Genomic DNA, 13,875 nt, shown 5'->3' with positions numbered 1-13,875 from the left:
TATAACAAAACTTCTCAACCAAATAGCTCGTCTCCAAATAAAAAATAAGAACTATGCAAGAGATGTCAAAATTAGATATATTTAAGTTTTATTGTGAAGACTAATTATTAGATCATAAGACCCAATAGCCATCTAATTCCACCTGAATACTAATATCTAATACACTTTGAGGCTTTTTCTCTTATCTCATCTAAATGCTGGAAAGGAACCCTAGTAAGTACTAGAAATCTTTTTTTTTTTTTTTAACATTTCAGATACTCTTCATAATTTTAAATCTATTAAAAAAAAATACACCAAGTCAGCCAGTTAATAAATCAATAAAATCAAAAAAGAAATACATAGCTATCATTTGAATGTATTCCCCAAAAATTCATATGGTGAAATTCATTGAGTCATTGTGAAGATATTAAGAGAGCAGAAACTTAATCTAACTATGGTGTTGAAAGGCAGGGCTTTTGGGAGGTAATTGCAATAAGATAAAGTTATCAGGATAGGGCCTAGTGACTTTATAAAAGGGAGAGACAAGCTAGAGCTTGTGTCCCTCTCTGGACACAAGCTCTAGCACTCTTGCCATGTGGTGTCTTGCGCTACCCCAGGACGCCACAAAAAGTGCTCACCAACAAGAACCTCACTAGATGTGGCCCCTTGACCTTGAGCCTCCAAAACTGTGAGCTAAATAAGCTTCTATTCTTGATAAATTACTCCGTGTAATATCATTTGCTAACCATAGAAAAACAGAGTAAGAATCCATGGTTCGAATCCCAGACCTTGCTTTCTTGCTTTCCCTTTCTCTCCCTGTCTGTCTCTCTCTGGTAAAATTGAAAAAAAATAGTAACAAATGAAATTAAGTAAATAAATGAAAAATTCTTTAAAAAAATTAATTACACAGAAGTTATCCAAAAGGTCATGATGTATTTTTCTGTTTTTCTATGGAAAAATGTGTCATGACTTTTCCAAAGACCCAATACAAACCAGAAAGAAGATAAATTATGTACTTTTTTCAGCCTTTTAAAATCTTTCATTCTAAAATTACTTTCGCTCATTATTCATAACAAATAAAAAGTCTAACATTACTTTATACTACTTTTCATATTGTAAAATTACATTATTATCTGAGTACAAATATGACTAAAAATAACAAGACAACATATGTATTGTTTAGTTTGTAATGGTCATTTCTCTAAGCCCCTAATAACTTCTGGTTCACATCAAGTTTCTAATCTCCTATCTTAAACTTTTTTCTTCTCAACAAACCTGCTTCTAGAACCTTACTAGACCACATATCCTCAAAGAAATTTATATCTAAGACATATCCAATTCTAATGCAAATTCTACAATTTTCTTTTATTCATTATGTGAAAATTAGGCCTTTATCTGGCATTAACATATTATACTGAATTTCACCAAAGAGCATAACTTATGAAATAGACTTATGTTCACAAAGGATCTGAAATTTGAACAAATGATTTTTTTTTAATCAGAACTCACAATGTATTCTTTAAAGTATATAATATTGATAACGTCTTAAAACTGTCTCACTCACATGCAACAAAGCCAATCGCTGTTCTGGACGAAGATGACTGAATTCATCGCTGAGAACAAACTGAATTGCTAGAAATACAAACATATAACTATTAGTATAGTCTAAAAAAGAATTTATGACATATTTAACTTCCTATACCCTAACAGAATATACTGTGCCAAAGAAAGACAATGCAGCTGAACTGAATTACCTGTTCCATATAGACAAAATAAACAGAAACTCTGTCTGCACAACAGACTATTCAGTTAGAAAACAAGAAAAATACTGAGGGCCAGCAAGTGGCATGGAAGTTAATGCGGCTGGTTCCCACACGGTCAAAAGCACAGTTCAAGTCCCAGACCCAGCCACTTCAAAACATCCCAGACACACAAGCATATACATGACCAAAAAATCCTGAAAAGGTACATGCATTAATGTGTATGCTAGGGGTGGGACTGGTTGTCTCATAATCACCTCTGGGGAGATTCTGAAATGCACACTTCTACTCTAAGCCATTCTCATCCCATCACCAAATTACAACCACTATATTGTATACAGGGCAGAGTACTCTTCAGATTTCTGTGCACAGAGGAATAGAATTCTTTGCTTTTACTAAATTATTCTGCTCAACTCTTCATCTAGCACTTCTCAACCAGAAGTTCAATTTCTTTTTTTCAACCTGCTCCATACACAGACTCTTAACTGTTTTTCTTCCCAAAGGATTTAACAGAGATACTAGACTGAAATGAATTCTACCTTTAGAGAGACTTTTCAAAGTTCTACATAATATATACAACCTAACAATAATCGTGGTTGAATCTGAAATTTTTTTATACCCTTCCATCCTTATAAAAATAATGACTGGTTTAGAAAACTTGTTTTACAAAATTTTTAAAAGGTGAAATAGCTTTCCAGATGCAGTGGTACACAGAACCACCATCTGGGAGGCTGGAAGATGCAAGGGAGCCAGGCTTTGGTTCTCAGGCCAAGTTGAGAATGCTGTGTGAACTGCATAATCCCAGCTAGTCGGGAGGCTGAACAGGAAGATCACAGCACAGCGAGACACTGTTGAAAGTACCTATCTCTGGGGTTGGCAGGTGGCATGGTGGTTAAGGGCGCTGGACTCCCATATGGCCAAACATTCCCTCTCTCTGTTTCTCTCTAGTCAAATTAAAAAATAATAATAGGATTAAATTTTAAAAATGTCTTTAAAAAAAGGTAAGTACGTAACTCTGTCTCTATCCCTACCCTCTGCCATAAAGGGGTAAGAGAACACCAAAAAAAAAAAAAAAGTCACCACACACACAAAAACAAATGGAAAAAGAAGGGACAATTTTTCAAAATGGTAGCAACTATTCTAGTGCATTTATGTACATTACACATTACCTTATATGTGTGTATAACATTTACATACACTGCATTTAACTTAGAAAGTACTTTCATACATTGTATCTTTTTGGAGTCTTACAACTTTATTTCTTTATTTTAACTTGCTTAAAAAGGTGTGGGAATCCAACGCCCTTAACCACCATGCCACGTGCTGGCCCTAAAGAGCTCCATTTTTAAAATGAAAAGAGTTATTTGAGAGGTTAAATGTTTTATCCAGTCTCACACAGTTAATTAGTGACTGGTTATAGAGCAGAACTCATATCCTTATACTCTAAACCATCTATGTTAAACTGCAACTAAACTGTATAAATTATACTAAACTATATAAGTGTCTTGGGTGTTTCATGCAGACATAACCTCAGGAAATCAATGATTTTAATAAACTACCTTACGATACCAAGGTTTTTAATACAGTTAGAATTAAAAAAAACAATACCTACCATAAAAAAAGTTACTTTTTCCAGATCCATTTCTGCCCACTATAAAATTTCAAAAGTACAAGTTATTTTATATAAAAACCAATGGCATTAAAAGCACTCAAAGAACTTTGCCTAATTTTCGAATATAATATCTTAAAATTTAAATTAAATACAACAGAATAGTAAACAAAATAAACCAGTAAACAAAATATTAATTACCAAATGAGAGCAATTTTTATATAGACTTCAGAATATTTTTTAAAAACATCGGGTAGATCAACAGATGGCATAATGGTTATGTTACTAAACTCTCATGTATTCAAATGTGGTTCGAGTCCCAGACAGGCAGTATAAAGCTCATGCCAGGTTTGTGTGTGTGACTGTGCCCAAAATCTTGAGGGCATGGCCACGCCACAATCTCTTCTCTGCCATTCTCTTGGGATTTTTTGGGCATGCACATACATGCGCCCAGCGAGAGTTTCAAGCCGCCAGGTCCGGGACTCAAACTATGGTCGACTATGTGCAAGTCCAGCAACATAACCATACGCCATCAACCAGTTCCCATACACACTATTTTAAAAATCTAGTTGCACATATTAACCCTCTAAAACACCTTATCATCTTAAATTCTCAAACTGTTGTCATGTTTAAACTGTTTATAATCAACCACATATATCACTCATAGTCTCATAGAACCACAAAAGTATAGGCAATTATGGGCCAACCTAGTGGCATGGTGGTTAAGGTGGCTGGCTTCCACATGGCAGCCTTCACAGATTTGAGTCTCAGACCCAGTGACTTGAAAAACATGCAAGGTTATGTATGCCTGAAATTGAGAGGAGAGTGAAGAAGGGTTTGCAGCATGGTCACCCCCCTGAGGGTGCTTTCTCACTTTCTCTCTCTCCCCCTCTCTGTCTTTCTCCAGTGAATGCATGCATCCTATAGCAAATTACTAAAAAAAAGAAGTGAAAAAAATCTATAAGCAATTATAAGACTTTTATACTAAATGAATTCAGAGATAAGTAATTCTATACATAAAAGAGTACATGAAGTGCTTTTGATTAAAGGAGTTTATCTCTCTTGTGAAAGATCTGGTGCTGAGTCATGAACATCAATCTTTCTCAACCTTGACCAAAACATCCTTAGCAAATTAGCCAAGTTAACGCCTTTAAAGCAAAGTAAATCCAAAGAGATCATTTATGATATGCCAGAAAAGCAGTGCTTAAAAAGAAAAGTCAGTCATACAGAGGAGCGCTCTGATGGGGCTTTTACTGGCTAAATCTAGGGCAATGTAAGCACCAAAGTAACTAGATAAATGATAAATTATTAGTGGAAGAATGATCCATGACTCCACACCAATCATAAAAGGTAAATAATGATGGTTCATGCTAATGAAATACCAAGTGCAAAGTGATAAGTGTGAAAGGAATGCTGGAAACTGAACAGTTATCCTCATTTTTTTTTAGAGAGATTTTTGTTATAGGGCACATGCGCTCACTGGAGAGAGAGATGGAAATAGCAAGTGAGAAATCACCCCCAGGAGGATGGCCACACCATAATCTCTTCTCCATTCTCCTCTTGGGATCTTGGGCATGCATGCACACATGCCGGAGTTAAGTTTGAAGCCACTGGGTCAATCAACATAACTGGAAAATAGATGGATTATTGCATTAACGTTAAATTTACTTAATATAGCTATTCAGGAACAGCAGGTGGCATGGTGGTTAAAGTGCTGGACAGTGCCACGTGGCTGACCACAGCTGGAGTCCCAGACCTGGTGGCTTGCTTTCTCACTGCCCTCCTCCACCTCTCTCTAGTCAAATTAAAATAAATAAAATTAAATCTAAAAAATCTTTAAAAAGTAAAAAAGAGAGTATCACTATTCTTACAAAGCACATATTGAAGTCAAAGGTAAAAAGACCATGGTATAGATAAACTGCTCTAAGGGGGAAAAGAGAACATGTAGAAAGTGCAAGAAAAGGGACCAGAAGATGATGCAATGATTATGTTGCTGGACTCTCATGTAGTTGACCACAGTTCAAGTCTCGGACCCACTGGGCATGTGTGGATGCATGGCCAAAATCCACAGAGGAGAAAGGAGGAGAAGGGATTGCAGTGTGACCATCCCCCCAAACCCGGTGGGGGGAGGTGATTTCTCGCTTTCTGTCTGTATGTCTCTGGTGAGCGCACATGCACTACAGCAAAAATCTCTTAAAAAAAGAAAAAGAAAAAAGATAGTGCAAGAAAAAGTACAAATGTTAAAGTGAGGAAAATGTTAACAATGTGTGACTCTATGTGGTGTATGAGTACTCTTTGTACTGTTCTTATTGGGGCAACTTTGTTACCCATTTGAATTTTCTTTTCTTTTTCTTTTTTTTGGGTATAGGGCACATGCACTCGCTAGAAAGAGACAGAGACAGAGAGCGAAAAATCGCCCCCTAGAGGGGATGGCCATGCAGCAATCCCTTCTCCTCCATTCTCTCGGGATCTTGGGCACGCATGCACACGTGCCCGGTGTGAGTTTAAGCCACCGGGTCTGGGACTCGAACCATGGTCAACTACATGGGAGTCCAGTGACATAGCCATTAGGCTAACTGCTGGTCCCACACATTTGAATTTCTAAATGAAAGTTGAAAGATATGCCTTGTTATTCAATGAATATAAATTGTTCAAACCATAATACATTCATTAAATAACAGAAAAAAAACTTTTTTGGAGAGGTTTTTGCTATAGGGCATGTGTGCTTGCCAGAGAGAGACAAAGAGACAGAAAGTAAGAAATCATTCCTCAGGGGGGATGGCCACACTGCAATCCCTTCTCCATTCTCCTCTCAGCATCTTGGGCAGGCATACACACGCACCTGGCGTGAGTTTAAGCCACCAGGTCCGGGACTCAAACTGCAGTCGACTACATGGGAGTCCAGCGGCATAGCCATTACGCTAACTGGTGGTCCCAATAACAAAAATTTTTAAGACTTCCCTTAAGGGGCTGGCAGATGGCATGGTAGTTAAGGGTGCTGGACTCCCACATGGCAGACGGCAGTTCAAGTCCAGGACCTGGCAGTTTACTTTCTCACCTCCACTCCCACTCTGTCCCTCTCTGGTCAAATAAAAATAAATAAATAAAAATAAATAAAATAATTATTTTAAAAAAATTTTTTTCCTTAGGAGTTACTTCTACCCATAAAGTGGAATGCCACATGTATAGTGATTTTAAAGGAAGCTGAGTATTTATAATGATAAGGAAAGCTATTCAAGGTTTATTATGAAAGAGAATAAATAGAATTCCAGCATATTATACTATAAATACCTTTTTATTTTAAAAAGCATACTTATAGACATATACAAACACTAAAGGGATACTGAGGTAGACCCACTTTATATGTGCCCTAGATTCACCTGTCCCAACCCAGGCCTTGGCTGCCAATCAATGGAGAATTTTCAGCCGACCCTGGGGGTACGTTCCAGTCAAAGACGGCTATACCTCTTTCAGGGGGTTAGTTCCTGGAACACAACCCAAAAGCATGAAGGAATTAATACCCTAGGTAGTGGGCCAGCTCCATAGCCTAGAAGTTAAGGCTGACAGTGATTCAAGTCCCAGAGAGATTTTTGTTATAGGGCACATGCGCTCACTGGAGAGAGAGATGGAAATAGCAAGTGAGAAATCACCCCCAGGAGGATGGCCACACCATAATCTCTTCTCCATTCTCCTCTTGGGATCTTGGGCATGCATGCACACATGCCGGAGTTAAGTTTGAAGCCACTGGGTCAATCAACATAACTGGAAAATAGATGGATTATTGCATTAACGTTAAATTTACTTAATATAGCTATTCAGGAACAGCAGGTGGCATGGTGGTTAAAGTGCTGGACAGTGCCACGTGGCTGACCACAGCTGGAGTCCCAGACCTGGTGGCTTGCTTTCTCACTGCCCTCCTCCACCTCTCTCTAGTCAAATTAAAATAAATAAAATTAAATCTAAAAAATCTTTAAAAAGTAAAAAAGAGAGTATCACTATTCTTACAAAGCACATATTGAAGTCAAAGGTAAAAAGACCATGGTATAGATAAACTGCTCTAAGGGGGAAAAGAGAACATGTAGAAAGTGCAAGAAAAGGGACCAGAAGATGATGCAATGATTATGTTGCTGGACTCTCATGTAGTTGACCACAGTTCAAGTCTCGGACCCACTGGGCATGTGTGGATGCATGGCCAAAATCCACAGAGGAGAAAGGAGGAGAAGGGATTGCAGTGTGACCATCCCCCCAAACCCGGTGGGGGGAGGTGATTTCTCGCTTTCTGTCTGTATGTCTCTGGTGAGCGCACATGCACTACAGCAAAAATCTCTTAAAAAAAGAAAAAGAAAAAAGATAGTGCAAGAAAAAGTACAAATGTTAAAGTGAGGAAAATGTTAACAATGTGTGACTCTATGTGGTGTATGAGTACTCTTTGTACTGTTCTTATTGGGGCAACTTTGTTACCCATTTGAATTTTCTTTTCTTTTTCTTTTTTTTGGGTATAGGGCACATGCACTCGCTAGAAAGAGACAGAGACAGAGAGCGAAAAATCGCCCCCTAGAGGGGATGGCCATGCAGCAATCCCTTCTCCTCCATTCTCTCGGGATCTTGGGCACGCATGCACACGTGCCCGGTGTGAGTTTAAGCCACCGGGTCTGGGACTCGAACCATGGTCAACTACATGGGAGTCCAGTGACATAGCCATTAGGCTAACTGCTGGTCCCACACATTTGAATTTCTAAATGAAAGTTGAAAGATATGCCTTGTTATTCAATGAATATAAATTGTTCAAACCATAATACATTCATTAAATAACAGAAAAAAAACTTTTTTGGAGAGGTTTTTGCTATAGGGCATGTGTGCTTGCCAGAGAGAGACAAAGAGACAGAAAGTAAGAAATCATTCCTCAGGGGGGATGGCCACACTGCAATCCCTTCTCCATTCTCCTCTCAGCATCTTGGGCAGGCATACACACGCACCTGGCGTGAGTTTAAGCCACCAGGTCCGGGACTCAAACTGCAGTCGACTACATGGGAGTCCAGCGGCATAGCCATTACGCTAACTGGTGGTCCCAATAACAAAAATTTTTAAGACTTCCCTTAAGGGGCTGGCAGATGGCATGGTAGTTAAGGGTGCTGGACTCCCACATGGCAGACGGCAGTTCAAGTCCAGGACCTGGCAGTTTACTTTCTCACCTCCACTCCCACTCTGTCCCTCTCTGGTCAAATAAAAATAAATAAATAAAAATAAATAAAATAATTATTTTAAAAAAATTTTTTTCCTTAGGAGTTACTTCTACCCATAAAGTGGAATGCCACATGTATAGTGATTTTAAAGGAAGCTGAGTATTTATAATGATAAGGAAAGCTATTCAAGGTTTATTATGAAAGAGAATAAATAGAATTCCAGCATATTATACTATAAATACCTTTTTATTTTAAAAAGCATACTTATAGACATATACAAACACTAAAGGGATACTGAGGTAGACCCACTTTATATGTGCCCTAGATTCACCTGTCCCAACCCAGGCCTTGGCTGCCAATCAATGGAGAATTTTCAGCCGACCCTGGGGGTACGTTCCAGTCAAAGACGGCTATACCTCTTTCAGGGGGTTAGTTCCTGGAACACAACCCAAAAGCATGAAGGAATTAATACCCTAGGTAGTGGGCCAGCTCCATAGCCTAGAAGTTAAGGCTGACAGTGATTCAAGTCCCAGCCCCAGGGGCTTTAAAAACACTCCAGGTGGGATCAGCAGTTAACGTAATGTCTATGTCGCTGGACTCCCATGTAGCTGACCATGGTTCGCGTCCCGGACCTGGTGGCTTAAACCTCACACTGGGCACGTGTGCGTGCGTGCCCAAGATCCCGAGAGGAGAAGGAATTGCAGTGTGGCCATCCCCCCTGGGGGGTGATTTCTCGCTTTCTGTCTCTCTCTGTCTGTCTGGCGAGCGCATGCGCACTATAGCAAACCACCTCCCCCCCCAAAAAAAACCACTCTAGGCAAGTGGGCATGTCTGCCCAGAATCTCAACAGGATGGAGAAATGGAGAAGGGATTGTGGCATGACCATGCCCCACTGGGGAATGCTTTCTCTCTCTCCTCTTCCTCTATCTCTGGCAAGTGCACATGCCATCTGGAAATTTAAAGTAACAATGATATTAAACCCTGCAAAATAAACTTTGACCAATGAAAGACAGTCACCAACAGATAAATCCCTCTTCACACTGCTCCTATCTAACCCTCTAAGGCATGATGGGTCCAAAAAATCTGCCTGGAAGTTATCCAATGTGACCACAAACCAGCTCTGTCTTTTTTTTCTTTTTTTCTTCTTTAAAAAGAATTATTTTCTTTAACTTTAATTTGACCAGAGAGGGAGAGAAGGGAGGGGGAGAGAGGGAGAAAGCAAGCCACCAGGTCCAGAACTTGAACCACAGTCAGCCATGTGGGAGTCTAACGCCCTTAACCATCATGCTACCTGCAGGCCCCAAGCTATGTCTTAATAAAGCTGTGGCCAGTTTTCTCCTCATTCTCACTCTCACATTGTACCTACCATTAATGCTTTAGAAGCCTGCCTGTTCTGTTTTACAGGAAACGGGTTGACAAAAAAACAGAGATTGTTATTAAGAATAGCAATCTCAGGTCGGCAAGTGGTGTGGTGATTAAAGCACTAGATTCCCACATGGCTGATCATGGTTCAAGTCCTGGACTTGGCAACTTGAAAATCATGCCAGGCGTGTGTACATGAGTGCCCAAAATCCCAAGAGAAGGGACTGCAGTGTGGCCATAACCCCTGGAAAGTGATTCTTCACTTTTACCCTCTCTCTCCAGGGCGAGAGCTCTATGGCAAAAAAATAAAAAATAAAAATAAAAATAAATCTCTGGCTAGGAGTGCAATTTATTTTAATTTTCTTACTTTTAGCTTTTATACTTTCCCATTATGTTTTATAATTAACATATATTTCTACAGTGTAAAGGCTAGAGAAAACAACGTTTAAAGGTATGTACACTGCATCTGGTACACATGCCAAACACCCAAATGCTAGCACTAGAGACACTGGGTCTCACATCCTGATTGCTTCCCCCACCAGGGGCAAAGTCATTAAGGTATCGAAGTGGTATACATTCTTTTTTTACCTGCCAGAGGGCACAACACTGGCCAGAGAGAAAGGAAAAGAAAACATTCCTCAATGGGGCATGGTCACACCACTTAATCTCCATTCTGCAGGGATTTTTGGTGGTCAAGTATGCAGGCACATGTGCCAGGTGTGGTTTTCAACCTGGAACCTCCATAGGCCATGTGGGATCTGGCTCTGTCAACCATGGGGCTATGGGACTGGCCCAATGTGGCATGCATTTACTGGGAAATTTTAAGGTCAATTACAGCACATAATGCTTTTGGTCTTTCTTACATTATTAAGGCAACTGTTTGAAAAATGTTTGGCAATAGAGTCATCTTAGGTTGGTTGTTCTAGATGAAACAAGGGAAAGAATACAACTTTCCTCTGAAACAGTAATTGTTAACATTCTTAATGCTGCAACCAAGGTAAAACTAAAATAGCTGTCAAAAAATATCTAAAACAAAAATATTTGACAGACTTTAAAGATGTAACGTAATCATTCTAGATAATAATAGTCTTTTTACAGATTATTTATAAAATTGTACAACTGAGGGACCAGCAGATGGCATAATGGTTAAGTTGCTGGACTCCCACTAGACCACGGTTTGAGTCCTGATTTGGTGACTTAAACCACGCCAGGCACGTGTGCATGCATGCTCAATATCACAAGAGGAAAATGGAGAAGGGAAATATTAGGATATTTATCTACTTAAAAAATTTTTGTTGTTGTTGTTTGATATAGTGTACATGCTCGCCAGAGAGAGAGACAGAAAGAGAGAAATCACCCCCTGGGGGAATGGCTATGCCACAATCCTTCCTCCTCCATTCTCCTTTTGGGATTCTGGGCACACTTTGGGCACGTGTGCATATGCACCTGGTGTGTTCTTCAAGTTGCTAGGTCTGGGAATCAAACCATGCAGCTAGTCATGTGGAATTCAGCTGCCTTAACCTCCATGCCATCTGCTGGCCCAAGATATTTATCTATTTTAAAATATAAGATAAAGAAATAACATAAATCTAGCAAGTGCTTATTTTCTTCCGCTGCTAAAGATTTTCTGAGTGATGAAAATCAGAAAGCACCAGTAATCAAAAGGTAAGACCCCACTACAATTAAGCTATGCTTACAGTACAGAAACTTAATTAACTGACTCTTCAGTAACTAGAGCCACAGAGAAAAAAACAATAGTATGAGTCCTTTATTCCTAGCTATAAGGTTATATTGAGGGAAGGAAAAACTATTCCTCTAAATTTTATTATTGCATACAAAATAAAGGAAATATGATTCTCCTAGGGTCTTTAAGGAACATTAGCACTCAGTATTTCCCTTTAACTGATTCTGTACACGAATCTCATCCCCACTATGGACTCGACTATAAACTGTGTCCTCCTGAAATTCACATGCTGACACCTTAAACCCTAATGGGACAGTACTTGGATACAAGTACTTTGAGGAGGTAATTATGGTTAAATGAAGTCATGAGGGTGGGCTCCAACACACAGCAAGACAGTGGCTGTCTATAAGCCAGGAAGAGAGCCCTCATAATGCTGGTATCTTGCTCAAGGACCTCTAACCTTCAGAGGTATGAGAAAATGAATCTCTGTTCTTTAAGCCACTAGTCTATTCTTTTGTCATGGTGCTGAGCAAACTATTAATAATACATCCCATAATGAGGACACCATATAGCAGAACTGTGTCAACAGCACCATCTGTTGTGTTATCTAGAAGCACTCTTTCTATCTATCCCTTAAAAATTTAGCAACATGTTGGAAAACGTGATTGTTAGCTGTATCAGCAAAATACGCATTATCTGAAGAACCTCTAACTACTGTTAATGCCGATCACCATTAACCCTTTATCCTTACACTTACACATGCTTTTGCATTTAATCTTCCCAACAACCCCAATGGGACAGGTATCATCTCTACTTTACAAATGAGTAAACTCAAGTTTTCAATATGTGCCAGACATAGTGTATTTGAATCCCACTATGTTATGCTCCAAAGTTTATGCTTTTCCAATCAAGCTATTGATACATGGTCTGTCCTCAAGACAATGACACGGGGGAAACCTGAGAACAATCTAGTTTGTGATAAAGAATGATCACCTTTGATGTAAGGCAACAATGAGCATTTTAACTAGGATATATCAAGAACAGAACAGCTCAAACACTAAACTTAGTGTCATTCACAACAAACATAAAGTTACTAAAACATGCACATACAAGGTTATCCAAATAAAAAGGAGTAACTTATGATCATCTTATCCAAACATCTTGAGTTTATAAAATAAACAATTTGTAACTGCAATAAAAAATGGAGAAGTTATTTCCTACAAAAAAATACTCATTTATTTAATATTCAAGGACAGCCTCTGCCCCCTGAAGCTCATTTACACATGGACATAATTTATATATATCTGTAGAGCTCAGATCTGTAAATCTGATCTAGTAAACCAGAAACACTTACCAATAACATTATGCTTTGAACTGAAGGGATCTACAATGGTTTGATCTCTGTAACTTCGAAAACCCTGTATGATCACCTAACAAATAAAAGAGAGATTTTTTGAGAATACACTCACAAACTTCCAAACATATTCTCCTGCATGTCTTTCTTGTTTCTCATTAAATGCAAGACAGCAAACCTTCCATTCCATATAAGAACAACTCATTTTGGAAAATGCAATTTCGTATCTGCCAGTGCACTGCCGTTTGTGTCGGAGTTATTTAGTAACCTATTAAGAATCTCAAAATCCGGCACACTGGAGGTGCACTGGAACATCGCACATGCAATACACTATGGTGAAAACACCTCCAGCGGGCAGAAAGGTGCCCGGTCTCAGGACGCCCAGAGCGGCGTGTGCCCCTTCCAGTCAGGCATACCAGCCCTGAGCCATCGTTCCAGAGGGGAGCGCTGGGAGTTCGTCGGAAAAACGCCCACAACTGGGACCCGGTTCACCTCCGCGGTGTCCTCGCGCGCGGGAAACATTGACAGAACAAAACAACTGAATAAGGCGGCGCTACACATTCTGCAAAAGGAGGGCCCCTAACACTTCGCGGGTAAAGCGGCTTTGGAACAGGCCCCCGGCTACAGCTGACACCCCAGCCTGAGCCCCGAGGGGCGTCACCGCGGTGGGCGAGCGGCCTTTCCCCGCGTCCCAAGCAAACCGCCAGTGCGGGGCCTTTTCCGCGGGACGACGGTCCTGCCCGCCCGCCAGGTCCCTGCCACCTCCGGCTAGTCCCCCACTACCCGCACCTCGCCCGCCCGGGGAGGCCCTCCGCACCTCTGAGATCCCGCCTCCCGCAGGCGGGCGCCCCGCGGGGAGGCCTAGGCTGCAGAGGCGAGCCCCAGTTCTCTGCAGCCCATGCCCTCGCGAGCGGGCGTTTATCCCTACCCCACCAGCCCGGGGG

The 13,875-nt window shown here is 40.2% G+C and overlaps 1 protein-coding gene across 1 annotated transcript in view; it reads right to left on the bottom strand.

Annotated features, from left to right (window-relative positions):
* SMC3 (structural maintenance of chromosomes 3) overlaps nt 1–13,875 on the bottom strand; it is a 54,268-nt gene that overhangs the window by 40,088 nt on the left and 305 nt on the right. The window contains 3 exon segments of the mRNA XM_027775068.1: nt 1,544–1,611; nt 3,352–3,390; nt 12,932–13,007. Coding sequence (XP_027630869.1) covers nt 1,544–1,611; nt 3,352–3,390; nt 12,932–13,007 — 183 coding nt within the window.

Source organism: Tupaia chinensis, unplaced genomic scaffold (genome assembly GCF_000334495.1).
Source record: "Tupaia chinensis unplaced genomic scaffold, TupChi_1.0 Scaffold000520_1, whole genome shotgun sequence".
Classification (NCBI taxonomy): domain Eukaryota; kingdom Metazoa; phylum Chordata; class Mammalia; order Scandentia; family Tupaiidae; genus Tupaia; species Tupaia belangeri.
The sequence above is the reverse complement of the archived record's forward strand: the minus strand, read 5'-3'. Positions and strand labels throughout refer to the sequence as shown.